Here is a 26,553-nt window from a genome sequence, read left to right as displayed (position 1 = left end):
TTTTTGTGTGCGAAGAATGCTGGCATTCCTCTCCTCTGTCTGGCTACCTATCCTAGAGTATTTGTCCTCCCAGCAAGAAATCCCTAAAGTTATAGATGATTTAGGTTTATGGTGAAACCTAGAAGCTAGCTACTAGAAGCTAGATTATGCATGGGATAGAGCAGGTGGAGAAAGAGGTACTTTTCTCCCTCTCTCACAAGGCAAGAACTCGTGGACACTCCATGAAATTGCTGAGCGCTCGGGTTAGAACGGATAAAAAGAACTCCTTCTTCACCCATAGAGTGATTAACACATGGCATTCACTGGCACAGGAGGTGGCGGCGGCTACAAGCATGGACGGCTTCAAGAGGGAATTAGATAAACATATGGAGCAGAGGTCCATCAGTGGCTATTAGCCACAAGGTATGGATAAGAATTCTCAGGCTGGGGCAAGTGATGCTCTGTATTCTTGGTGCTTGGAGGGGTGGGGGCAACAGTGGGAGGGCTTCTGGTGTCCTGACCCCATCGCTGGACCTCCTGATGGCTCCTGGTATGTTTGGCCACTGTGTGACAAAGTGTTAGACTGGATGGGCCACTGGCCTAATCCAACACTGGCTTCTCTTATGTTCTTACTGCGTTGTGTGTCTTCTTATTCTTGGATGGCTGCGCTCATTCCTATGCACTGAATCTATTGTATTTTATCAACTTAATCCTCAATTATGATTTGTGATTTACCCAACTGAATGCAGATTTCCAGAGAACAGCAAGGAGAGATAAGGAGGCCTTCCTGAATGAACAGTGCAAAGTAATAGAAGAAAACAATAGAATGGGAAGGACTAGAGATCTCTTCAAGAAAATTGGAGAAATCAAGGGAGCGTTCCATGCAAAGCTGGCCATGATAAAGGACAAAAACGGTAGGGACCTAACAGAAGCAGAAGAGATTAGGAAAAGATGGCAAGAATACACAGAAGAACTAGAGATCAAATTGCCAACATTGGCTGGATTATGGAGAAAGCAAGAGAGTGCCAGAAAAACATCTACTTCTGCTTCATTGACTATGCTAAAGCTTTTGACTGTGTGGATCACAACAAACTATGGCAGGTCCTTAAAGAGATGGGAGTACCAGACCACCTCACATGTCTCTTGAGAAACCTGTATAAGGGCCAAGAAGCGACAGTTAGAACCGGATATGGAACAACTGATTGGTTTCGCATAGGAAAAGGAGTACGACAAGGATGTATATTGTCACCTTGCTTATTTAATATATATGCAGAGTACATCATGCGAAATGCTGGCCTGGATGAATCACAAGCGTGAATTAAGACTGCTGGGGAAAAGACCAACAACCTCAGATATGCAGACGGTACCACTTTAATGGCAGAAAGTGAAGAGGACCTAAAGAGCCTCTTGCTCAGGGTAAAAGAGGAGAGCGCAAAAGTGGGCTTGAAGCTCAACATCAAAAAAACTAAGATTATGACATCCGGCCCCATCACTCCTTGGCAAATAGAAGGGGAAATTAGACGACCACGCAGTACGTTTCTTAAAACAATCTGACTCTTTAGAACAGGGACTCTTGCACAACAGGGACGGCGCCAACGGCGGATGGCCCCTCTCAGCCTTAGGAAAACAGATCTGAGCAGTGGGCAGACATACGGATGTGTGTGGTGGTGGTGGTGGTGGTGGGGGACTGGAGGACATTCCCCGATGCCCTCTATGATGCAGAGACCTGGGTAGGTTCTGGACCCCCCCCCCCCGGAGGCCAGGCACAATTCCTTTCCTAGCCCGCTTGGATCACTTACGGCAGGAATGGCACATTCCCCAGCACGCACACCTCTGGGCCTGTAGTGCAGGCCACACTAAGCAAGAATGCCGGCACCAGGCTCCTTTCCTCCGGATGCCACCTGCAATAAGGTGTACCTGAGAGCTAGTTTGGAGATGGGTCCCTTTGAGGAACTCACAGCAGTGCTCCCAAGGGTTAACGTGCAAACACTCCTGCCAGCACCTTCCACAGAACACCAGCAACAGAACTGGCTGGGTGAGATTCCTACTGTACAGAGACTGGCAATACCGGCTTGCTTGCTTGCCTGCTCTCCCCCCCCCCCCCCCCCCCCAACCCAGCCACAGAGCCGGGCAGGAGGGGTGAAGGGTCAGCCTGTGAGGCCTGGAATCCCGGTCGCTGTTCTCCCAGTCTAATTCCCAGACCAAGATCCTTGAGAAAGGAGGACGATGACAGCTGGGCTGAGTCGCAGCCTAGCCTGCGCTGCCCCCCAGAATGTTTATCCACTCTCAAGTCACGCAAAGGGTGCCAGCGGCAGAGCTGGACCGCCTGCAGGAGAAACAGAAGCCGTTGCCTGGGGAAGCCACATTTGAAGGGGCACCAATGGATCAGGTGCAGCCCGGGATGTGGTGAGCTCTGAGAGGGGAGTCCGGAGAACTCACTCCAGAACGCTCGGGGCAGTCCCTCGTCTCTGGCCCTCTGGCATGCGAAGTGGACGGCATCTGGTCTCCCCCTCCTCCTGGCTTTCCAGCTCTTGCTTCGAAGGGCTGCTGGTGTGCAGAGGCACTTGCGTGCAGCATCTGGCCTGTGCACTGCACCAGACAGCGTCCCGTTGACTCGGGGCTGCCTGCCTCTGCGGATCAACTTCGCCGGACGCAGAGCTGCCTTGTGCAGGGAGCAACCCAGTCTCCCTGCGCTTCCGTGTGCATGCAGAGCCCCTGAGTGACTGCTTTACTTCACCAGCACTGTGTTTTGAATCGCTGCCTCTATTCAAAGTGTCACCTCGGAAGCAGTGGCTTCTGAGCCCACTTTCCCAGCGCACCAGTCCCTGCCCCTGCTGCAGCAACACTGCTTGAAAGAACACTGCAAAGAGCTCTGGGGTAGCTCTGCTTTACCAGCCGGTTGTGATCCCTTTGAGTTGGCAACCAAGATCAACGGGGACTTTGCATTTCCTCCCAGCCCAGTACAGCCCGGGGGCATCCCGCAATTTGTTCCCAGTGACCTTGCAGATGAATCTTCTGAGCAGACTTAATGCTGGTGGTGAAATAAGCAGGTTATCATAACAGGATGTAAGAAGGTTGCTGTCTGGACAGCTGACACCCAAACAAGTGGATCGTGCACCCAGGAAAACAACGCCAAGTGCTGGCCATAGAATCACAGAACATAAGAGTTGGAAGGGACCTCCACGGTCATCTAGTCCAACCCCCTACACAATGCAGGAAATTTACCACTACCTCTCCCCACACCCACGGTGACTCTTTCCACCCCCAGAAGATGACAAAAACCCTCCAGGATCCCTGGCCAAACTCGGCTGGAGAAAAATGGCTTCCGGACACCAAAGTGGTAATCAGCATTTCCCTGGGTGAGTAAGAAAGGGCCACGAGAACTAAGCATTGAGGCAACCCTTCCTGCCCTCCCTCTTGTGATCTTCCTCAGTTCACAGGCATTGCTGTCAGATGGCCATCTAGCCTCTGTTTGAAAACCTCCAAAGAAGGAGAGCCCACCTCCTCCCAAGGAAGCCAGTTCTACTGAGGAACTGCTCTGTCGGGAGGTTCTTCCTGATGTGTAGCTGAAAACCTGATTTAATCTCAACCCGTTGGTTCTGGTCCGACCTTCTGGGGCAACAGAAAACAACCCCACACCATCCTCTAGAAGACAGCCCTTCAAGTCCTTGAAGATGGTGATCCTATCACCTCTCAGTCATCTCCTCTCCAGGCTAAACAGACCCAGCTCCAGGTCAAGCTAGAGGGGGCAGTCCAAGAGGAGGAAGAGGTGCTGCTGAGGTTCCGTTCCAGAGGAGCTGCAGCAGACACAGCACCAAGTCTTCCGGTGCCCCCAGATGGCTGGCAACATGACCGGCATCCCCTTGGATAGGCCAGAGCCAGCTTCACCAGCTGCCAGCTCCTCCTGAGGGGTAGGGTAGGGGCCTGACCCTTCTTATCAGCACACTGAAGGCTAAACTTGGGCGGCCCTCCCCCATCCAGGCATTTTCCTTTGCTGCTTTTGCCTCTGCAAACATTCTAAGCAGAGTTCGTGCACGCACACCAGCTCACTACAGCCCCTCTTTGCACCGCTCCGGTGCCCTCCTCCCACTTGTCACATGGTTCCCATCACCAATCTGAAATCGGCCTGCAGTTGCTGAAGTCCAGGAAAGGGAGAGGCTGCGTGCAGGGCTTGGGAGTGGATTGCTGTATACTTAGCCTTGGAGAAAGGCTATGTACTACTCCTTGGAGAACGGCATGCCTGTGGGGGCTGATTGATTCACAGGCTCAGTATTACGGGACAGTGGGGAGATCACTGCTCCTGCATCATTCGGACAGCCTCAGATCAAACTCTGCACGAGCACAGCCCACTCGGAGTCCAGCTGGCCTAGAGAGCATGCTGCATTGATTCCAGGAGGGGCCCTATCCAAGTCAGTGTGCCTCAAACGGCCAGGATGGCTTGCACGTGCAAACAGGTGAGCTCAAGCATCCGGACAGGACTCGTAGGTCATGCTGGGTCTGGGTCTCAGGCACAGAGCGGTGCAGTGCCCAGTCAGGTGGGAACAAACATGTCGATTTGGAGCAATACCGGACTGTGCTGCCTTGGGCTAGAGGCCAGCAGTCCTGCCTGCAGCCGCATTGTGCTCTGGATATCCAGACGGCGCTAAACAAACAGTTTGGTTTCCCAGTGTACACAGGGCCCAACACCCCAGGCAAAGGTGGACAAGAGAAGCCGCAGCCGAGGAAGGATTACCCTCTCAACAAGCGATTAGTTCCGTGCCGGGTGATCCTCTTAGCCGCTCGGCCTGCCTGGCGCTGCAGTGCCGACAAGGTCAGAAGAAGCAAGTAGAATATTAACTCGTGTTCCCAGAGTGGCCAGAGTCCCGTGGGACAAGGTGAGTTCCTGCCGTCGTGACCTCAACCTGTGGACTTGGCAGGCCTCACATGGACACACCGGAGCTCCAACTCCACCAGCCGAGGCTGCAACGTGCTGTCGCCAGGGGGAGGCCCTCTGCTTGCTTCCGTAATGCCGCAAGCAAGCCAGGCCCAGCGTCGGTGCAGCAGGGACCAAGCCAGAGACGGCACAGAAAGAGTTTGGTGGCCAAGGCTGGGGATCCAAGCAGAGCCCTTCGCCAGTCAACCAGCACGGAAGTCCTCCTGCGTGGGCCTCACTGAACCAAAAGGGAGATGCAGAGGTCCACAGCTGAGGTCAGTTTCTCTCCCAAATGGGGGACCCAAAACTTGCTGCCGCCGAGGGAAAACAGACAGAACCCAGACAGAAGCCAAGACCGGAAACATTGCTGACCTTGGGCCGGCTGATAATATCCTGATTATTGAAAGGTGAAAGATCCCAGGTGTGGCGTGAGCTAAAGGGTGAGCGTGGGCAGTTTTTCATTTCATCTCATTTACTGAATTCATTTATACCCCACCTTCCTCCCCAGTGGGGACCCCAAGAAGCTCACGTTCTCTCCTCTCCTCCACTTCATCCTCACAACATCCCCCCTGCGAGGTAGATTAGGCTGAGAGTGTGTGCCTGGCCCACTGGGCTTCCATTGCACGAGCGGGGATTCGAACACAGATCTCCTGAGTACTAATCTGAAACTTTTAGCCACCATACAACACCGGGTCTCTAGAAGATTTTTAGAAGATGCCTTCAAGACGCAAAGAAAGCCAGCCTGGGGGAACTGCAGGGCATCTTTCCACTCACAAGGACCCTTCGCTGAACATTTTTTTAAAAAATTATGTTCCTATTAAAAAATGGCTCTCTCGACTAGCTGATTACAACCAAGCAGAGTGATGAGGACTGGGCAGCAGTGCTCCCTCTAAGCTGAGTTAGTGTGAGCGAGCTCACAGTTTTCTAGCCTCCGGCTCACACATTTTTGTCTTAGCTCAGGAAATGATGGCTCCAGAGCAAACTAATGTATGCAGTAGCCAAATCGCTGGCTCGCAACTTTAATGCCAGTTGCTCACAAAGCAGAATTTTTGCTCACGAGACCCCACAGCTTAGAGTAGAGGGAGCCTTGCTGGGCACAGCAACCCTTTCACAACCAAAGCAGGCGGGGGAAATGCCTTCCTTCCTTTCTACAGACACCCCCCCCCCAATTCAGAGCTCCACTCGACCTGCTCCAGGCAGCCTTTGACTACTGCCGGGACCCAAAGGAATCTGTTTGTTGCAGCATCGTCATAAACTCCATGTGCACACCTGGGGGGGAAAGCCAGAGAAGCCAGGGCCGTGGACGGATTCGCATGCAGCCAGAAGCCCAGCGCCAGCAGTGTGGAGGGCCTGAAGTCTCAGTGAGCTGTCCTGGTGGCGGGGACTGGAGGCAAGAAGCAGGCCTGAGTCCTGGCGGTGAATCAGAACCAGGAGCCCAAACTGAAGGGCCCAGCCAGTAGGCTCTGAAGCCCCAGGTTTAAGCGATCCCACTGCTCAAGTTCTGTGTGCCCAGGAGCTCTTGAGGGAAAGGTGCCGGTCAGAAGGCCCTGGGCCTTGGCTGGGAGGAGTCTTGGTTTATGGCACATCATGCCCAAAGCACAAGCACTTCCGGGCACAGACAGAGGGGACGTGCTGAGAGCTGCGGAGGGGTGTGTGTGTGTGTGTGCGCTATGAAGTCCCCTTGCCCCTCCAACCCCCAGCACAGGCTGGAAACCGCTATGGGTCCAATGGGGGAAGAGAATGGATGCCCTGCAGGTGACCCTTTCCCCTTCAAGCAGCCTCTTTCTAGGCCGACACGAGTCAGGTGCACTGAAGACCCGTTGCAACACCGTAAAATTCCAGAGGGGAAAGGGGTATGTGCTCTGAGTGAAATGGGAAGAATTTTGCACACGTCCAGTTTAAGGAACAGACTGGGGAGGGTCAAGGCGAGGTTCCAGTCCTCAAACATTCACTGTCTGTTTAGAGGGATAAACAGACCCTTCCATTTGGGCCTTGCCGGCTTTGCATCATGCCTTGCCAAGGTACATGAACATGGACTCTGTTTCATGAGGATGCAATTCTGTTTTATATTCTGAGCAGGCAGGAAAGATGAAGCAAACCGTCCCCTTATAATACCAGGTAGGACTCTTGCTCAGAGTGAAAGAGGAGAGCGCAAAAGTGAGCTTGAAGCTCAACATCAAAAAACCTACGATCGTGGCATCCGGCCCCATCACTCCTTGGCAAATAGAAGGGGAAGTCGTGGAAGTAGTAGAAGAAGAAGAGATTGGATTTATACCCCGCCCTTCACTTGGAGTCTCAGACTTCACATTCCTGGGATCCCAGATCACCGCAGACTGTGACAGCAGCCATGAAATTAAAAGACGCCTGCTCCTTGGGAGGAAAACGATGGCGAACCTCAACAGCATGATAAAAAGTAGACACATCACCCTGCCAACAAAAGTCCGCATGGTCAAAGCAATGGTATTCCCAGTAGTCATGTATGGCTGCGAGAGCTGGACTATAAGGAAGGCCGAGCACCGAGGAATAGATTCTTTTGAACGATGGTGCTGGAGAAGACTCTGGAGAGTCCCTTGGACTGCAAGAAGATCAAATCAATCAATCCTAAAAGAAATCAACCCTGACTGTTCCCTGGAAGGCCAGATAATGAAACTGAAGCTCAAATACTTTGGCCACCCAATGAGAAGGGAGCACTCACTGGAGAAGAAGACCCTGATGCTTGGAAAGATTGAAGGTCAAAGAAGACGGGGACGGCAAAGGATGAGATGGTTAGACAGTGTCATAGATGCAACGAACATGAAATTGAGCAAACTTCAGAGGACAGCGGAAGACAGGAAGGCCTGGTGTGATCTGGTCCATGGGGTCGCGAAGAGTTGGACTCGACTGTGCGATTGAACAACAACAACAAGGACCAGCAAAGGCTAATGTTTCTTTGGCTTTTCTCCAGTCTAGGCAGAGTGGAGAGGTACTGCTAGACACACGGATAGGTCCCTTGGCAGTGGGACCCATGACTTGCTCTTGAGATAAAACCACACCCCTTCCTCATGAGGCTTCCTCATAAGGCAGGGCATGTCCAAGATTTGAACACAGGCCTAATTGTATCATCCCACAATGCAGGACAGGGATTTCTTCTGCATTTTTTCTCAGAGCCTGGGATGAGCTGACCAAACAGCTTCTCTTCAAAGCAAGTTTTTCAGAACCAGGGGCAAACCGAGCAGATGGCTGTAACCCAACCTGGTATTCCCAGGCAACTCATCTTCCCTCGATGCACACTGGATGCAGTGGGCTCCTGGCCTGCCATGGGGGGAAAGGCAGCCTTGGCAGCCCTACAGAAAAATCTTGCTCTGCAGACTGATGGGCCGCTATCTCATTTGCATTAACCTCACTAGGCCTTTCGGCATCTTCTATCACTGCGACCCATCAGAACTCGCCTCCTATTTTGTAATCCAGATGAAAGCACCATTGTAAGTGGACTGAAGCTGCTGAATAATGTTCCTAGGAACCCCCCCCCCAACTTCAAAAGGCCCCCATTCACAACTTTTGGGATTAGGTGGGGCTCATCCTGTGAGCTACCCTATAAGTCTCCAAGGTTCCTGTGGGCACCTTGGGAATTCTGTCAAAGGGCAGCGGGCACCAGGAGTCATTTCCTGCAGGAGCGCACAGGAGCGGAGCTCCGGCGGTAAAGAGCTCAGGGGGCGGGCACATGCAACAAGCCCCACCCCCTGCTCCCAGCAGCCCTCAGTCAGAGCAAGAAGCAGCCAAGTAAGCTGCGGAGGCCCCCCCCCCGGTCCAAAACAGTCCAATGGCACCTTTAAGACCAGGTTTTATTCAGGTACAAGCTCTCCCTCCTCTGCCACGACAGATCTGCACGTTTCCCCCCAATAGCTAGCAATCCAAAACAGTGCAGTGGGGCCTGAGCGGTGGGTGTTGCCTTCTGACACACTTCCGGTGATGTCAGGGGGTGTGGCATATGCAAATAAGTTATGCTAATGTGCTCCTGCACCTCTTTTTCTACAAAATGACCCCTGACGGGCACAATCACAAAATGGCTGCCGCAGGAGGTGGGGTCAATTACAAAATGTCAGAGAGCAAGGTCATCTAGTAGTAACCCTTCAATATTTCAAGCAGGAGTTCTGTTTAACAGGATACCTTTTAATCTGCATAGCCAATCAGAAGTCTCGCGGGGCAAAAGCCCCACCTGGCCCCGCCCACTTCCTGAAAGGACTTGGCGGGTGCCAGGAAAGGTGTTGGTGGGTGCCCCCGGGTGCCACGTTGTGATCCCCCTCTCCTTTAAGTTATGTGGCTGACAGCTAAAGTAAGACCATGAGACTTTGTGGCGTTACTACAGGTGGGAGTTGGGTCAGCCGGAAGATCTTCTCTTTGTCAGTCGCCGGACCTCCTCGGCTTCACTGGGGGGGCTGCCCATTGCTCCCATCCGCCTGTCATCACTCTGGGTCAGGGAAGAGGGAAAGCCACCAGTGCCCAGACAGGTGGGGGGGGGGAGCAGAGGGGCCGTCACCCACAGCCCACACCCCCAGACCCCACGACTTCAGGCCCGCCCTGCCAGGAAACAAAGAGCGGGTGTTTCTGACTCCCCACCCACTCCGAGCCGCCCCCCCTCCCCCGGGACTGGATCATTGTTGCCTCAAACAAGCCCCTCTTTCATTTCTCCTCATTTGTAATCGCGGCTCCGTAATTGAGAAAAAACACCAGTCAATTACTGGGGAACGTCTTTGAGAGACAGTTCATGGGGTTGAGAGCCTGAGCTATATCTGTGATTACTGAGTCATAAACAAACTGTTTTCCAAGCCCTGGCGGGCGCTTCCTCTCTCAAGGCACTCCCCTCTCCACACCAATTGTTCTCGTCTGAATGAGGCAGACGAGGGGAATGAAGGGCAGGGCAGAGTACCCCCATGGGAATCAACCGGGGGGACGGACCCCAGTCCAGCAAACAGCAGGCAGTTAAGCCCCGACTGGCACCTCGACACACACACACACGTCAACGTCAACAGCACGGGAGGCAGAAAGGACCAGACTCGGGGCTGGGCCTCTGGAATGGGTAGACGAATGCATGCGAGGCCCATGGCTGAGCGAGAGGGCAGCCATGGCCCACGAGGGCACCAGCGCCACCCAGGACTGAGAAGGAGAGGAAGGAAGGCTTTTGGGCCATGGCCAGAAGACAAGTCCTGGTCAGTCAGAAGGCTTTCACACAAGCGATGGATTGCCCCCCGCCCCCCCGCCTCCTCAGCTCCAGCCGGCCCCACACTGACCTTTGAGGCTTCCGCCAAACCCTGCCTCAGGACCCGGAGCTCCTCCTCGTGCTGCTCTTTCAGCCGGTCCATCTCCTGGTCGTGACTGGAGACCTCCTCCTTCAGGGCCCCTTTCAAGGCGGTCAGCTCCCGCTCGCGCTTCCTCAGGACGTCCTCCTGTTGCTCTTTGGCCGCCAGGAGGGCCTGCAGGTCCTGCTTCAGCTGCATCAGCTCCTAGGCCCACCCAGGGCAAGAGACAAGCGGAGGCGGCCTTCAGCCGGAGGAGGAGACCCTCAGGGACGCTCCTTTCCGAGTCGGGGTCAGGGAGGTGGAGCGGAGGCCCGGGAGGCACACCGTCAGCCCCAGCGACTGGCACACAAACAGGTGGAGGCTCTGGCCTGGCCTGGCCTGAGGCCGTCTCTCTTCTTCAGGCGCAGATGCACTCTGCCTCCCGCTACCAGGCCTTGCTGCCTCTGGGGTTTGCTCGAGCCATGCTCCAGCCCAGGGCCAGACGAGAAGGCCCGGACGAGGGCAGAAAAGCAGGGCAGGCATTTTGCAAACGAGAGGGGGAAAAGGTGCGTCTCCTGACTTCTCAAACACCTAGCTGCAGCCACGGGGTGGGGGCTCCTGTTTTGAAACATGCAGAAGTGCACGTGAGGGGCGGAAGGTACAAAATCACCTCAGGAGGAGGGAGAAGATACTCAATCTACAGAACTTTCCCCCAGGGTGAGAGGAGAAGCGACCACCAGGAAAACCTATTTCTGCTCCTTTTCTCACCACCTGACCCCAGAGACGCCTTCTTTTCATGCTCTGGAAGTTGTCTAGAAAGCAGGTAGCCACTCGAGGGAAGGAGGGAGGGCAGTCGAGCACGGCAGTTTGCGTGAATGTATTTGCCCCTCCTGACTTCCCCCTCTTGGGAGCTTTCCTGGTCTTCATGCCCTTCCCACCCATCTGGGGAACACCTCCCAAGAGGTACAGGAGTCCCTCCTCCTGTGACCCAGCTCGTACTCTTCCATAGGTGGGATCCCTCAAATGAGGCTAAGCGAAGAGACACAACACTCAAAGCCAAGAGAACTACCCAGCACAACAGACCTTGCCGATTTCTCTGGCGACGCATGAAAAACAAACGCCTTTCCTAAAAGCAAAATCTGACTCTCTTGGGAGACCAGCTTGGCAGCTTTCCCATCCAGTGGTGGTCCCTGCAGCTGCTATGCTGCCGCCGCCGCTCACCTGAATGAGGAGCTTTCTCTCGCCATCTTCTGCACATTTCGCGCTGTCCAGTTCGTCATGCATTTCGGACAGCTGATCCTGCAGGTCCCGGATTTCCGTCTGGTGCTGCTCCCTCTCCATTTTCACTTGGAAAAGCCTCGAGAGGGAAAGAAAAACAATGTGTGTGTTACAGGTAGGGAAGGAGAGCGACACCATTCCAAGAGCAGCCCCATTTTCTAAGAAAATGTCCCTTCTAGCTTCAGAGGAGGAAGAAACAGACCCCACCATTCCAAGACGAAAGCTCTTAGGACTTCTCAGTGGTGGCCCCCTCTGCATCTGAACCTCTCAAGCCCAGGGAGGAGGCGCACACTGCCAGTTCTCTCCCAATACTCCAAAAGATGCAGTTTATTCACTAGAGTTTTGGGGCACTGTGGCTACAGTTGTATCCTTGAAATCAAAGCAATGATCTAAGATAGATTCAGGTTGGTGGCCATGTTGGTCTGAAGCCACAGAAGAAAGTTTGAGTCCAGTCAGACACCTTTTAAGACAAACCAAGTTTTCTTCTGGGTATCAGCTTTCGTGTGCACACTTTGCACTGGAAAGCTTATACACAGAACTCAAACTTTGTTCTAAGCCTTGTGTCCAGATCAAGGGAGGTGGTTGTTCCGCTCCATTCTGCTATGGTCAGGCCTCACCTGGAGGACTGTGTCCAGTTTTGGGCACCACATTTTAGGAAGGACGTTGACAAGCGCGAGCGTGTCCAGAAGAGGGCAACCAGGATGGTGAGAGGGTTGGAATCCAAGTCTTACGAGGAAAGGCTGAAAGAGTTGGGTCTGTTTAGCCTGGGAAAGAGAAGGCTTAGAGGGGACAGGATTGCAGTCTTCAAGTATTTGAAGGGCCGTCATGTAGAAGATGGAGTGTATCTATTCTCTCTTGCTCCGGATTGCAAGACTAGGTCTAATCGGTGGAAATGACAAGGGAGTCGATACCGGCTAAATATCAGGAGAAACTTCCTAACTGTAAGAGTGGTTGAGCAGTGGAACAGTCTACCTCGGGAGGTGGTGGTGGATGCTCCTTTGCTGGACATTTTCAAGCAGTAGCTGAACGGCCATCTTTCGGGTATGTTGTAGGGCTATCTTTGCTCCTGCAGAGTGCCGGGGGTTGGACTAGATGACCTGCAAGGTCCCTTCCAACTCTAACATTCTATGATCATTCTAAGATGTTTTACTGCAATTTTTTTTTTGCAGTGAGCGGCCGCCCTCAAGAGGCCTATTTCTAGAGAGTCAGTAACAACAAACACAAAGAAGAGTGTCAACAGCAGAAAATGGGTCTCAGCCGTTGGTAGAAAAGCTGGAGCTTCCAACTTCTCCCAGAAAGCAAGAGGGGGAAAATGGATTCAAGAGACATTAGCAGAGTTTGCCACAGCCCAGAATTCAGGTGGTCTTAGAATCAAGGGAGAGAAATGAAAATCTGATCTGTGGAATTCTGGAGATTTTCCGGGGGGGGGGGGGGTAACCACAGAGAAAGAGAGAGCGAGAGAGCGATTTGGTGTAGAGAACCCACTCTTCCGTGCTGTGCCGGAGGTCCTTCTCGCTCTCCTCGGCCCACTTATGGAAGGCTTCTTTTTCCTCCAGGGCCTCTTCCAGCCGCCGTCGCAGTACCTTCAGCTCTGCTCTCGTTGCGTCTCTTTCTTCTTTGAGGTTCTGTTGATTCTGAATTGTGAGCATCAAAAATTCATCATGGCAACGACATTTTAAAAAAAATGGGAGAGGTGATGTGTGTGTGGGGGGCTCCCTTCTCCTCCCCCCACCCCAAACCACAGAAGTGTGTAAACACCAAGAGGCCTCAGGTCAGCCACCAAACAAAGGGACCCTTTAGAAGATGTCATTCTTGGGACCCTTTTGGAGACGGTGAAGTTCAAAAGCCGACAGAAGTCTTTCTTAGGCATAAGGGAAGGATTTCTCAAAATGGGGGGGGGGGCGGCTGTGGCTCAGTGGTAGAGCCACTTGGCACGCAGAAGGTCCCAGATTCAATCCCCAGCATCTCCATTAAGGTAGTAGGTGATGTGAAAGACCACCCCCATCTGAGAAAACAGAGAGCCGCTGCCAGTCAGAGTAGGCAACACTGACTTTGGTGGACCAAGGTTCTGATTCAGTAGACGGCCCACTGCATTAAGAGAGGAGCTGTGGCTCAGTGGTAGAGCATCTGTTTGGCAAGCAGAAGGCCCCGGGTTCAATCCCCAGCATCTCCAGTTAAAGGACCAGGCAGTAGGTGATGTGAAAGCCTCAGCCTGATACCTTGGAGAGCCGCTGCCCGCCTGAGTGGACAATACTAACCTTGATGGACCAAGGTGCTGATTCGGGATAAGGCAGCTTCCTGTGTTCATGTAATCTACGTGAAAGGACTACTCTGAAAAACAGGTTGCTTACCTGTAACTGATGATCTTCGAGTGGTCATCTGTGCATTCACACCCATGGGATCTAGTGTGCACGTGCTGGATCGGTCGGTGCTGTAGCAAGCTCTTTTAACGGATTTTCGCGCCCAGTCCCTCGGGCATGAGCAGGTACCCCACCAAACATGCCCAGAGGGGTGGGCGTGGACATCCCGTCAGTTCCTACAAACCGCTGCAAATCAACCTCTATTAAAAATGTAGAAGCTGACAGCAGCGGGGAAGGAGGGCGGGTAGTGTGAATGCACAGATGACCACTCGAAGATAATCAGTTACAGGTAAGCAACCTGTTTATCTTCGACGTGGTCTCTGTGCTTCACACCCATGGGAGATTAGCGAGCAGTAGCCTACATGGAGGAGGGTGCTGGCGGGTCTTTTACTGCGTAGCCGAAGACAGAATGTGACGTCCCATGTTGGTATTGGTGTTGGTACGGACGTCTAGGGCGTAGTGCCTTATGAAAGTATTAGGCGTGGCCCACGTAGCGGCTTTGCAAATGTCCTTCAGTGGCACTTCCTGGAGGAAGGCAGTGGAAGTCACGACAGCCCTGGTAGAATGAGCCCCGATAGGGCCAGACAATGGCTGCTTGGCGATCTGGTAACACAGACAGATGAGACCCACAATCCACTTTGATAGGCGCTGGGCCGTGATGCGAGTGCCCAGTCGTGCCGACGCGTAAGAGACAAACAGTTGTGAGTCTCGTCTAGTTGGGTGTGTTCTATTGAGGTAGAACAGGAGAGCCCGTTTCACGTCCAAGGTGTGGAGTAGTTTGTCTTCTGCTGATGTTGGATTTGGGAAGAAATCAGGGAGGAAGACCTCCGCCTGCAGGTGGAACTCTGACACCACCTTCGACAGGAAGGAGATGTCCGGGACGAGGCGGACTCCGTCTGGCAAAAACGAAAGGTAAGGTGTATCGTGCCGGAAAGCCAATATTTCTCCAACTCGCCTTCCCAATGTGATAGCAATTAAAAAGGCCGTTTTCCATGCGAGGAGTTTGAGGTCACATGTAGCAAGCAGCTCAAAAGGCTTCCTCGTGAGCTGGTGTAGAACTAGAGGAAGGTCCCAGGGAGCGACTGGAGTTTTGACAGGAGGGTAAAGGTGTAACAAACCTTTTAAAAATCGTTTGGAAATCGGAAAACTTTCGAGACCCACTGAGGTGGCTCGAGGAGCGTCATCACATAGGGAAGAACAGAACCTTCGCCATTTGTAATTGTAAGACCTCCGTGTAGTAGGCTTCCTGGAATTCAAGAGGACGTTCACTACGCGGGAGGAGAAGCCGGTGATGTTATCTGCCATGCCGTCACGTTTCGATTGCGGTATGTCGTGATGTAGGACAGGGGAGTCGGAGAGGAGGAGGAGGTCCTGAGCCGGAGGGAACTGATGGTATATCCCCTGTGATAACTCGAGGACCATAGAAAACCAAGGTTGTCTCGGCCACCATGGAGTTATTAAGATACAGTCCACGGCATCTTTGAGTATTTTGCGGACCACTCTCAGAAGCAGAGGTAAGGGGGGGAACAGGTAAAGAAGTCCCGTGGACCAAGGGTAAAGGAGGCCGTCTCCCAGAGATTGTGGATCCCTGCCTCCTCGACAGCAGAACAGAGGACACCTTTTGTTGTTCCTGGTGGCAAAGACGTCGACTTGGGGAGCTCCCCACATGCGGAAGAATGGGAGGAGGTATGTTGGGTTCATCCCTCACTCGTGATGGCTGAGTCCTGCTCGACTTAGATGGTCTGCCTGCACGTTCATGTGTCCGGGAATGTGAGTGGCTACAAGGAATATGTTGTTGGCGATGCAAAGCTCCCACAACTGAATGGCAAGGGTGCAGAGTCGTAGGGAAACAGTGCCTCCCTGTCTGTTGACATAAGAGAGCACTGTGGTGTTGTCAGTGAGGACCGTGACACATTTTCCCTTGATTAAAGGGAGGAAACTGGTGACAGCGTGTTGTATAGCCAGGAGTTCTAGGAACTTTATGTGTCGCTTCCTCATCTGTGTGTTCCACTTGTCTCCAACAGAAAGGCCCATGGAGTGTACACCCCATCCCATCAGGGAAGCATCCGTTGTAATGGTGACGGAGGGTGGAAGGGCACTCCCTGAAGGATATTCAAAGGGACAGTCCACCAAAGTAAAGAGTCCTGTATGCTGGGAAGAGGGGATAGGACGACATTGTGTGCGTTTTTCGATAGATCGTAGTTGCGGATAAACCAGAGCTGTAAAGGGTGCATTTTGAGTCTTGCAAAGACGAGGACCAACGTTGTTGCAGCCATCAGGCCTAGCAGCCTCTGAATCTGGAAGGCAGTGATGGAGGGTTGGGTACGGATGACGGTGGCTAAGGAAATGATATCTGCTGCCCTGTCTTGGGGCAGGTAAGCCACGCAAGTCTTCGAATCCAGTATTGCGCTGATGTACTGAATTTGCTGGACCAGACACAATTGAGACTTTTGTCGATTGACTCGCAGGCCCAGATTCTCCAATAGTGCCAGAGTCTCTGTGACATTGGAGACCAGGGCGTCCTTGGAAGGCGCTACCAGAAGCCAATCGTCTATATATGGGTAGATGGAGATACTCTGGAGACGGAGGAAAGCTGCAACCACAATCATAGTCTTTGTGAAGACCCTTGGGGTGCTGGACAGGCCAAATGGAAGGGCCGTATACTGGTAGTGCTGTTGACCAACCGCAAAGCGGAGGTACTGGCGGTGGAAGGGGTGGATAGTAAGGTGGAAATATGCATCTTGGAAGTCGAGGGTGGCCATCCAGACGTGTTTCCGAAGCAACGGCATGATCTGTTGTAGGGATACCATGTGGAAGCGGTGGTAGGTCACAAAACGATTCAGTTTCCTTAGATCTAATATGGGTCGAACGCCTCCATCTCTCTTCGGGACTGTGAAGTATCGGGAATAAAATCCTGTCCCGTGGAGGTGTGGTGCAACATGTTTGATGGCTCCCTTCTGCAGAAGGATGGACACCTCCTCGAGGAGAGGTGGGGAAGGGGGCGTGGAGACGATGATAGGAGTATTGGAGTTCTCATGGAACTGAATTTTGTAGCCTTGGGTCAAGATGGAAAGCACCTACTCGTCCGAGGTGATGAGACGCCAAGCGTGAAGAAAGGGAAACAGATGGGTCAGAGCTGACTCGGTGACAGGGCAGTCAAAAACCCTGGTTGGAGGGTTTGGACTGTTTGGTGCGGGAAGCTTGTTGTCCGGAACTGAATTTCGGTTTCTGAAAGGCGGGTCTTTGGCCTCCCGAAGACGTTCGTGGTCTCTATCGTGTGTCTGCAGACTGATGAGTTGAGGTACGCCTCTGCCAGGACCTCAACCAGGTGCGGGGCCGGTATTGTTGTTTTGCAGAGGAAGAGACTCCTAGAGCTCGAGAAGCCTTGATGCTTTTATCTAACTCTTGTAGAGTAGAATCAGTGGTAGCATTGAAAAGCCCCAGGCCATCGAAAGGGAGATCTTCCACATAAGATCTAGTATCTATCGGGAGATTAGTGTTGCAGAGCCAGGAATGTCTTCTGAGAGCTATTGCAGAGGCCATCGTTCTGGAAGATGCCTCGAGGACATGTTTAGCAGTGTTGAGCTGTTGTTTTGCCAACACCATGCCCTCTTTTTGTATGACTCTGGCTGCTTGAAGTTTGTTGTCAGGGAGGTGGCTGAGGAGTTCTGAGAACCGTTCCCAAAGAGTGTATTGATACCGGTTCATACAGGCCAGATAGTTAGTGGCCTTGACTCCCAATGCTCCCGTGGAGTAGAAGCGCCTGCCGAAGGCATCTAATTTCCTTCTTTCCTTGTCAGAAGGAGCGGAATGCGTCCTCTTGGATTTGGAGAAAGATGTAATCACCATAGAGTTTGGCTTAGAGTGTGAGAACAGGAATTCAGCATCTGCCTCTTGTACCCTGTACATATGGTCCAGTCGCCTTGTGGACACAGGAGCAGACGAAGGTTTTAGCCATGGTGTCTTTGCTGCCTGCAGAAGGACTGAAGACATGGGCAATGCCAAGGTGGAAGAGGTATCCAGCTGAACTATATCATAAACTGCATCCGTTGCCTGCAGATGTTGCTGGACGACAGAGAGGCCTAAAGAGGGGGCCATTCTTTTGACTAGATCTGTGTAAGATGTAAGGTTGTCGGATGGGGATACGGGTAAGTCCTCAGCGACATCCTGGTTGGGACATGTATGGTCAGGAGAGGTATGAGCCTCAGAAGCTTCTGTATCTGAGTCCTCTTCTATGAAGTCAGAGGAGTCTTGTTGTGGTATCTGGACCGAAGTGTCCTGTTGACAAGTTATGGGTTTAGTTTGGACGACGACCGGGGTTGGAGTGACCGGAGGGTTAAGAGGACGACTTGGTTCCAGAGTATGGTGGGAAGGATCGACTACAGGAGGACGTGACAGAGATGCTGAAGGTCTCGACTTATGAGGCGATCTCGACCTATGAACAGAGTGGAACGAATAGTGATCCCACTCAGAATAGCCCGCCGGAGTCAACCATGGCATGGATGGTGGATAAGCCCTGTACAAGTACCTCAACTGTCGTTGATCCCACGACATTGGTAGTGGAGGGGGCAGGAAGACTCTTGGGGAGCGACTCCTGGACCGTGGATGTCTTGGAGACAAAGCAGTAGCGTGTCTGCGAGAGCCATCCCTGTAGTCTCGGTTGTCGATATCGACAGCTTGAGAGACCAAACGTGGAGGGTGACGCTGCACGTTGCATGAAGTATATCGGTGCCGACGTGGATTGATGTCAGGAGCTTCTGATACCGTCTATGTCGAAGACGGGGAAGGAGACGGAGAAGGCTCTGCATCCATTTGATGACTGGAGAGCTCTACCGTTTGGATGGGGGAATCCAATAGTTGGATGGCCAGTATTGGTGGAGGGACTTGGGCCTCCGATATCGATACTGCAGTTGGAGCGGGAGGCAATTTAGGGGCATCACCCAGTGCAGACACCGCTTCCTTCCCCTTCTTCACCGCCTTCGGGGACTTGGAAGTGCCCTTCTTCGTGGACTTATGATCCTTACTTGCCTTAGCCTTCTTTTTGACTGGCGTGGAAGCGGACGATTGTGCCTTCGATGTCGGGAGCTTCAGCGTCAGGCGGTCGACATCGGAGGCAGGCCTCGATACCGGAGCTGTCGATGTAGATGGTCTTTCCTCCATCGCTGAGGCAGGAGCAAGGGCCGATTCAAGCAGCGCCACTTTATGGCGAGCAGCACGGTTTTTCGTGTTTGATTGGAGAAACGCTCACAGTGACGACAGGACTCTGGCTGGTGAGACTCTCCGAGGCAAAAAATGCAGAGGGTATGACGGTCAGAAGGAGCAAGTTTGCTGCCACAAACCTTGCACCTGTTGAAAAAGCCCCACTTCTCCATAAAAGAAGCGAAGAAGAAGCGGGAACGTTTGAGGGGAGGGTAGCCCGAAGGCCTGAGGTAAACTCCCCCTCAGCTGAAAACAAAGTTGTTTTTTTTAAAAAAATGTTTTTGAAGAACAACCAAAAATTAAAGTAAAAGAAAGTTTGGAAATAATTCCTAAGAGCTGTGAGGTGAGAGCTAACAGTGAACCGATCGGACCGACGAAGAAGAGGTCTACTCAATGCGACGGTAAGAAAGGAACTGGCGGGATGTCCGCGCCCACCCCTCTGGGCATGCGCGGTGGGGTGCGCACTAGATCCCATGGGTGTGAAGCACAGAGACCACGTCGAAGATCCAAGGTTTAACTCAGTGGACTCGGGTTTGGTGAGTGCAGTGGATTCCGTGCATGGCCGGATCCGACCCCTGTCTCCTTCTGCTGAGCTTGGGTACAGCAGTGACCTGTCCCTGGGCTCAAGGGCTGTGGCTCATTGTCCAGACACCCAAGTTGTGTGCAGAACGCCCCAGGGTCAGTCCACTGAAAGAATCTCAGAGAGCAGCGACTTTGGGAGATTCTCCTCTGCCTGGGAAGCCATTGCCCGTGCGTATCAGACAAAGGGCGCCTGGACGACGGAAAGCTCACTCCCCGAAATTCGCGTTGGCCTCCAAGTGGCTCCTGGGCTGGCTTCTTGTTCTTTGTAACTCATGAAGGGAGCCTGGAGTCTCAGAAGCCCAAACGCCCAAAACTCTTGTTGGTCTTGAAAGTTTTTATTTATGGCTTTAAATGGTTTTAGAAGTGCTTAATTATTTAATTGTTGCTGTTGTTGTTAAACTATTTTACGTGTATTGTAAAATTTTAGGTTGTTTTATGTAAGCTGCCTTGAGCTGGCCTCGGCCAGGTAAAAATGTAATCAATCAATCAATCAAAGTGCTGCTGGACTCGAACCCTGCTCTTTGATTGCAGACCAATACAGCTGCTCTCTGAAACCGGCTCAGAGTAGAGCTAGACGGATTCATAAATCTCTGAGACAAGCTGTGTTTTCCACTGTTGACTGTTCTCTTGGTCGGGAAGAGGAGTGACTTGCAGAGAGGCCTTACCTTGACCCCCAGATCCAGAGCTCTCTGCAGTTCGGAAACCTCCTTCTCCAACCCCTCCTTCTGTTCCACCAGAGTTTTGACTTCAGCTGCATTATCAGCAACCTGCAGTTAAAACAACATGAGTTTGTTTGGAACACCCTTACTGGATTTCCCTTCACAAGCTGAACAGTGTGTCCTTTTTTTTTTTTAAAGGACTAAGATAAAACTGCAGCATAAACCAGAGTGTTTAATCAGTGAGCCCATTCAGGCCGGGGCGGTCTGGAAAACAGAACAATGGGGAGAAGGCAGAGGGACCAAAGCTTGGGGGTCTCTGTGGTTATGGGGCAGAAGCATCTCGTCTGCGCATGCCAGACTCCTGGCGCACAGCCTCGGAGGGAGGGGACTGTTTTATCAATGCTCGGCACCCTTTGCAAGGCTAACAGCATCCTTTGAACAAAGAAAAAGAACACATGCGGCACCACTTGCAAGCTCTGAGGTTTAATTAAGGGAGTTCTGCCCAGTTCCATTTTTTTCCATGGTCTTTTCAATGGGACTTGGGCCTCCAGAGAACCAAATCTGAATCGAATACTTGGATCTGAACTCATCTCGGCCCTCTGCACCCCAGCTGTACCCAGGAGAGAGTAGCGTGTGGGTCACGGATGCACCGCAGATCTCCTGAGGACTTGTGGGTCTGCACCGGCTGGGGCTTCCCACTAGTTGGGATTTATGCACAGGAAGGGGAGCCCCCCCTGTACAGCTCAGAAAAAGCTCCACGTGCATCTCCGAGTCCTGAGGGGCCCTGTAACGACTCTGCCCTCCTCCAGCAATAAATGGAAATCAGAGATTTCCCTCCCCCCACAGAGACGCAAGGTGGTTGTGCCGGAGTCTTTTACCTGTGTGCTCCCAGACGCTCGGGACTTCAAAGTCTGGATTTTCTCAAACACCAAGTTGACCTTCCTCTTTGTGGCATCGTCGTTTTCACTGCTCCTAAAACAGAAAAGACGTCAGCCAGCCAGGCGGTTTGGGCCCTGCCGCTGCCCCTTGTCAAGCCCCCACATTATTTATTTATTTATTTAATTTTATTTATACCCCGCCCTCCCTGCATTGCGGGCTCAGGGCGGCTTACAACAGTATGGCACTCAGTGCGATAAAACAACAATAAAACAATTTAAAACACTAATACATGGGCCACGCCCAAGGATCCCGCGTGACTCAGACCCTCTCTCCCTATTGCACAACCCCAGGGGAGGATACTGTGGCCTCCTGATGTTATTGCCACATTGGCTTCCATTGGTGGTAATGGTGGCGGCGGCGGCTCCTATTCGAAAGCCTGGCGGAAGAGCTCCGTCTTGCAGGCCCTGCGGAACTGCAGCAGGTCCAGCAGGGCCCTGATCTCCTCTGGGAGCTCATTCCACCAGATAGGAGCCGCCACCGAAAAGGACCTAGCCCTAGTGGCAACAAGCCTGGCCTCTTTCGGGCCCAGGATCGCGAGGCGGTGTAGCGACCCCGACCGAAGTGCTCTCTGGGGTCTATGTGGGGCAAGGCGGTCCCTTAGGTATGCTGGACCCTGGCCACGTAGGGCTTTAAAGGTAAGCACCAGCACTTTGAAGCGGATCCGGTATGCTATAGGCAGCCAGTGCAGCGCTTTGAGCACAGGCTGGATGTGATCCCATTTCGAGACACCAGCAACCAGCCTGGCCGCCGCATTCTGCACTAGCTGCAGCCTCCGAATCAGCGACAAAGGCAGCCCCATGTAGAGAGCGTTGCAGTAGTCAAGCCTCGAGGTGACCGTCGCGTGGATCACTGTGGCTAGGTCTTCGCGGCTGAGAAAGGGAACCAACTGCCGCACCAGCCGAAGATGGTAAAAGGCCGCTTTGGCAGTGGCTGCAACCTGGGCCTCCATCGATAAGGTTCAGCTTCAACCAGCTCAGCCTGAGCCATCCAGACACGGCCTGCAACGCCTGGTGCAGATCTTCTGGAGCGGAATCCGACTGGCCACCCAACTTCAGATAGAGGTGGGTGTCATCAGCATATTGATGACACCCAAGCCCATACCTCCGGACTATCTGGGCGAGGGGGCGCATATAGATATTAAATAGCATCGGGGAGAGAACCGCCCCCTGAGGCACACCGCATTCGAGCGGGTACCTCCGGGACCGCTGCTCCCCTAATTCCACCCTCTGTCCCCAACCTTGGAGAAAGGAGACAAGCCATTGAAGAGCGAGACCCTGAATCCCCACGTCGGCAAGGCGGCGGGCCAGCAACTGATGGTCGACCGTATCGAATGCGGCCGACAGATCGAGTAACAATAGTGCCGCCACGCCACCCCGATCCAGATGTCTACGGAGGTCGTCAGTAAGGGCAACCAGTACAGTCTCCGTTCCATGCCCAGGTCGAAAGCCGGACCCCAAGCCCCTTCTTAGGGAAGCACAGTTCAAGCACGTCAGACTGCAGTGCCTACGTTGCACATTTAAAGTATTTATAGCCCGTTTAGAAACAAATGTAGAAGGCAGCAAACAAGGCTCAATGACAAAGGGATCATGGGGGGGAGGGATATGGCACACAAAAAAAGCAACCCCCTCCCTCCCCCCATCAGCAATGGACCCACCAAAGCAGCAGTCGAGTACAAGGACGAGGAACCAGAGTATCCCAAGGACTCCCCAAGGAAGAGCCCTCTTCTCGTGGGTCCTGAACACCAGAGGGGCATCATCGGGCCCGCTAAATCACTGGAAAGGCAGAGGGACTTGGGAATGTTCAGTCTGAGGAAGAGGAGATGGGGGGGAAGGATGGCTCTCTTGCGGTATCTGAAGGGCTGTCCCTTGGAGGAGGGCAGGGAGCTGTTCCTGTGGGCAGTGGAGGAGAGGACTCGCAAGAATGGGTTTAAATGAAGGGCGGGAAGGCACCGGCTGGATCTTAGTGAAAACGTTTTGCCAGCCAGAGTTGTGCCACAGTGGAATCAGCTGCATATAGAGGCAGTGAGCTCCCCTTCACTGGCAGCGGCTGGACATCTGTCAGGGATGCTCTTGGCTGATCCAGCAGGGGCTGGACTCGGTGGCCTGTAGGGCCCCCTCCAACCCAATGACTCTATGCTCTGAGGATTCAGAACCGGGGCCAGGGTGGTGTTAGAAGGGCACACCGGACACGCCCACGTCAGTCCCTCGTCTTTAAGCAAATGCCACTTGCCGCCGCCATTTCACACTACTGACCCCTCCTTCAGGTAGTTGTAGAGGATCTGCTTGGCGGTTTCCTCGCTGGTTTGCCGCGCAAGTTCCTGCTGTCCCTTCAGCAGATCCGGAGTCACCTGGAAAGACACAGCAGAGGCCTGAGGAAGGAACCCGCTCTCTCCCAGCTGGGCCTCTGCAGCAGACAGGCTCCGCCCAAGCCCTCTGGCGGCTGCCCCACAGAATCCAAGGGGCTGGAGCCCAGGACGCTTCGCAACCGACTCAGGAGCCCAGCATTGTGGCCCCTGCATTGCAAAAGATCCCAGATCGCTTTACGGGTCCCTTGAAAACTGACTGGGGAGGGGGCAGGGAAGAAGGCAGGCAGGCAACCTAGTCTTGGGCCGGCGCTGGGTGAGACGGTCTTTCCTTGCTTCAGCATTGCTTACTTGATGCTTTGCTTTGCTCTAGTGCTAACACCAAAACATCTGCTCTGTCCTAATCCGCCTCCACGGAGGATGGAGTTCAGTTGGAAAGCCCCCCGCAACACACACACAACAGCTGGATTGAGGTCCAGAAGGACCTTAGAGGCCAGCAAGAGTTTCGGGGCACACAAGCGTTTGAGAGTCAGAGCTCCCTTCATCAGATACAGCTCTGACTCCTGAAAGCTCAAACTCCGAAACAATTGTGGGTCTCTGAGGTGCCCCTGGATTCGAATCAGGCCCTTCTCCTGCAGACTGACATGGCTCTGCCCTCTGAGCCATTTCACGCAACAGCTCCTCTGCCCTGAACGATGGCTGCAATAAGGCTGAGGTATAAGAAGCTATTTGTTTCCTATTTGCCAGCGTTGTGATCTTGAAAACCCTGCACCCCCTCGCGAGCTAGAGCCGATGTCCGGCATTCCCGCCAATTACCTGTGCGTTTGAAGCAGAAGCAAAAGATGTGGCGGAGACTTTCTTTGCTCCCAGCTCAGGCGGTGGCGCAGTCCGGTTTGCTATCAAGAGAGTGGAAGTCACGGTTTTCCTTTCACTTTTGTTAGCCTGGACTGGAAACGTGGATGCCTTACGAGCCGAGCTCTCGTCCGTGAGATTAGCCTGGGGAGGACGTTGCAAGGAATTAAAACAGCTGCCGTGAGAGTCTCTGGCTGTGGCCTGGAGCTTGCCGACAGTCCGCAGGCTGCTCTGTTCCCCAAGAGAGGGGGACTTCTGGTCTCGAGGCACTGGCTTCCTCAGTCGCACCTGAGACGGCTGCAGCAAGTGTTCGGACGACTTCCCCAAATCTTGGCTAAATGCATCTAAACCCTCTGAATTCACTTGGAGGCCAGCAGGCAGGAGGCTGTCCACGCTCCTCGACCGCTTACGGTCATCGGGGTGAATTCTGCTCCGCATCCCCAGCCGACCTCTCCTCGGGTGGCCAGCCTTCCTGTCAAACTTCTCAATCAGCTGATCGACGGCAGGGATGGAACCGGTGTCAATGTCACGGCCGGTCCCAGGCAGAAACGGGATGTATCTTCTGTTCTCATGCCGGTTCACGTGGTCAGCATAAATAGCACACTCTTGGTCGTCTAAGAAGAAACGGTACAAGGAAGCCGCGGACGTTGGCGTTGTTGACGAAGTTGATGACCGCCGGGAGCCATTCGGTATCGATCCCGCTGAATCTTGCCTGCGGAAGGGGAGGAGGTCGGGATGACTCTTCCCGGTCTCTTGGCAGGTGGGGGGGCTTCCCGCATATGCAGACCCACCACTGGAAGAAAGGGATTCGAGAATCCCGTTAGGACTGTCTGAGATGCCGCCGCTTCCCAGGTCCGGCTTGCTGACGCCCTCCCCAGCGGCAGGCTTGCTCAGAGTGACCGTTTTCACATTCGCTTTGGCCAGTTCTGCAAACTGGAGACTCGTTTTATCCGACGCTATGGGCTTCAGCGGTGAACTCCACGGCTTGGCCTCAGGTCTCTCCTCATCTGCAATGGATTTGGACTTCTGGAACGATGAGGTCTGAAAGGCGTCCAAGTTCAGAAGATTCTTTTCGGGGTCGTAGGGCTCCAGGAGCTCAGGGTGCCGCTGAAAATTGAACAGGCTGGAGGGCTGGGGGAGGCCAGGACTGGAATGAGACACTCTCTTCTCTCCCTCCCCTGCACTGGCCAGCATCAGGCTTGGAAGCACCCCTGGCAGTGCGTGATGAAGCTCCGAACACTGGCGGCGGTCCTCCCCATTCTCCCCCTCATGTGCAGGAGCAGGACCGGAATCTGGTGCTGCTCTGTTAAGGGTCAGAGATGTCGCCGGCTGACCGTTTTCCAATGCCGGGAGGGGCTCTGGGGAATCCCCTTCTGTGTTGTTCAGCACAATGTAGGGGTGCCCGTCGATCCCTTGGACCCGGATACTGACTCCATAGGAGCCCCCTGCCTTGGAGGAGTTCTGGCTGGTCTTGGCCTTTGTGGCCTCGCTGTTTGTGAGCGTCAGGGCCCCCCCACAGTCCTGCTGCTGAGGCTGGAGCTCCACGTGCTGGAAGCGGCCAAAACAGGACTCCATGACTCACTCACGGGTCAGCTCTGCAAAGAGGAGAGACGGACCATCAGACTTCATACTGCAACAAATCCCCGGCATTCTCAGAAGCGGGAAGGTACCAGCGGGATTTTAGGGGAAACACTTTTTTACAGTCAGAGTTGTTCAAAACAGTGGAATCAGCTGCCTCGGGAGGTGGTGAGCTCCCCCTCCCTGGCAGTCTTTTAGCAACGGCTGGACAAATCCTTGTCAGGGATGCTCTAGGCTGGTCCTGGATTGAACAGGGAGCTGGATTAGATGGCCTCTATGGCCCCCTCCAACTCTGGGATTCTAGGAACTACCCTGGGAAAAGTGCCCTCCTGCCGCCTCAAAGTGCTTTGTGCAGGTTGTCTGGGTTTGCCAAGATGGGCAGATAAAAGCCCACCACTGCCTGCATGCTGGGAGCGTTTTGTCCATTCACTGCTGGCCACCAGCCCCCTCCCAGGCCTCTGCAGTGAACTGACAGCCCACACGGGGGAGGAGGGGTCTTCTGGCGCCCCTTTGGGGCCGCTGCTCTCCATGCGCTTCCTCACCACCCCGGCCTCCTCCCGGCTCCTGTTTCTAGCAAGGAATCCCTTCCCTTTTCCCCGCTAACACCCAAGACCTGCAATTTGGCCAGCCTGGGACAGAGCTGTACAAAATAGTCCGA

The 26,553-nt window shown here is 53.5% G+C and overlaps 1 protein-coding gene across 4 annotated transcripts in view; it reads right to left on the bottom strand.

Annotated features, from left to right (window-relative positions):
• CGNL1 (cingulin-like 1) overlaps positions 1-25,907 on the bottom strand; it is a 52,282-nt gene extending 26,375 nt beyond the window's left edge. For 3 of the 4 annotated variants that reach the window (XM_015409194.1, XM_015409195.1, XM_015409196.1), the window contains exons 1-7: positions 24,282-25,907; positions 23,416-23,510; positions 21,103-21,196; positions 20,231-20,332; positions 12,910-13,058; positions 11,368-11,503; positions 10,159-10,371 (exon numbers count right to left, since the gene is read on the bottom strand). In XM_015409194.1, the coding sequence (XP_015264680.1) occupies positions 10,159-10,371; positions 11,368-11,503; positions 12,910-13,058; positions 20,231-20,332; positions 21,103-21,196; positions 23,416-23,510; positions 24,282-25,892 (2,400 nt within the window). In that variant the 5' untranslated portion in view covers positions 25,893-25,907. The remainder of the gene's footprint in view (positions 1-10,158; positions 10,372-11,367; positions 11,504-12,909; positions 13,059-20,230; positions 20,333-21,102; positions 21,197-23,415; positions 23,511-24,281) is intronic. The other variant, XM_015409197.1, reaches the window with a different exon arrangement.
• Between the last annotated feature and the right edge of the window lie 646 nt (positions 25,908-26,553).

The sequence above is a fragment of the Gekko japonicus genome, unplaced genomic scaffold (genome assembly GCF_001447785.1).
Source record: "Gekko japonicus isolate JY-2015 unplaced genomic scaffold, Gekko_japonicus_V1.1 scaffold167, whole genome shotgun sequence".
Classification (NCBI taxonomy): Eukaryota; Metazoa; Chordata; class Lepidosauria; order Squamata; family Gekkonidae; genus Gekko; species Gekko japonicus.
This window is presented reverse-complemented; position numbering and strand designations above follow the sequence as displayed.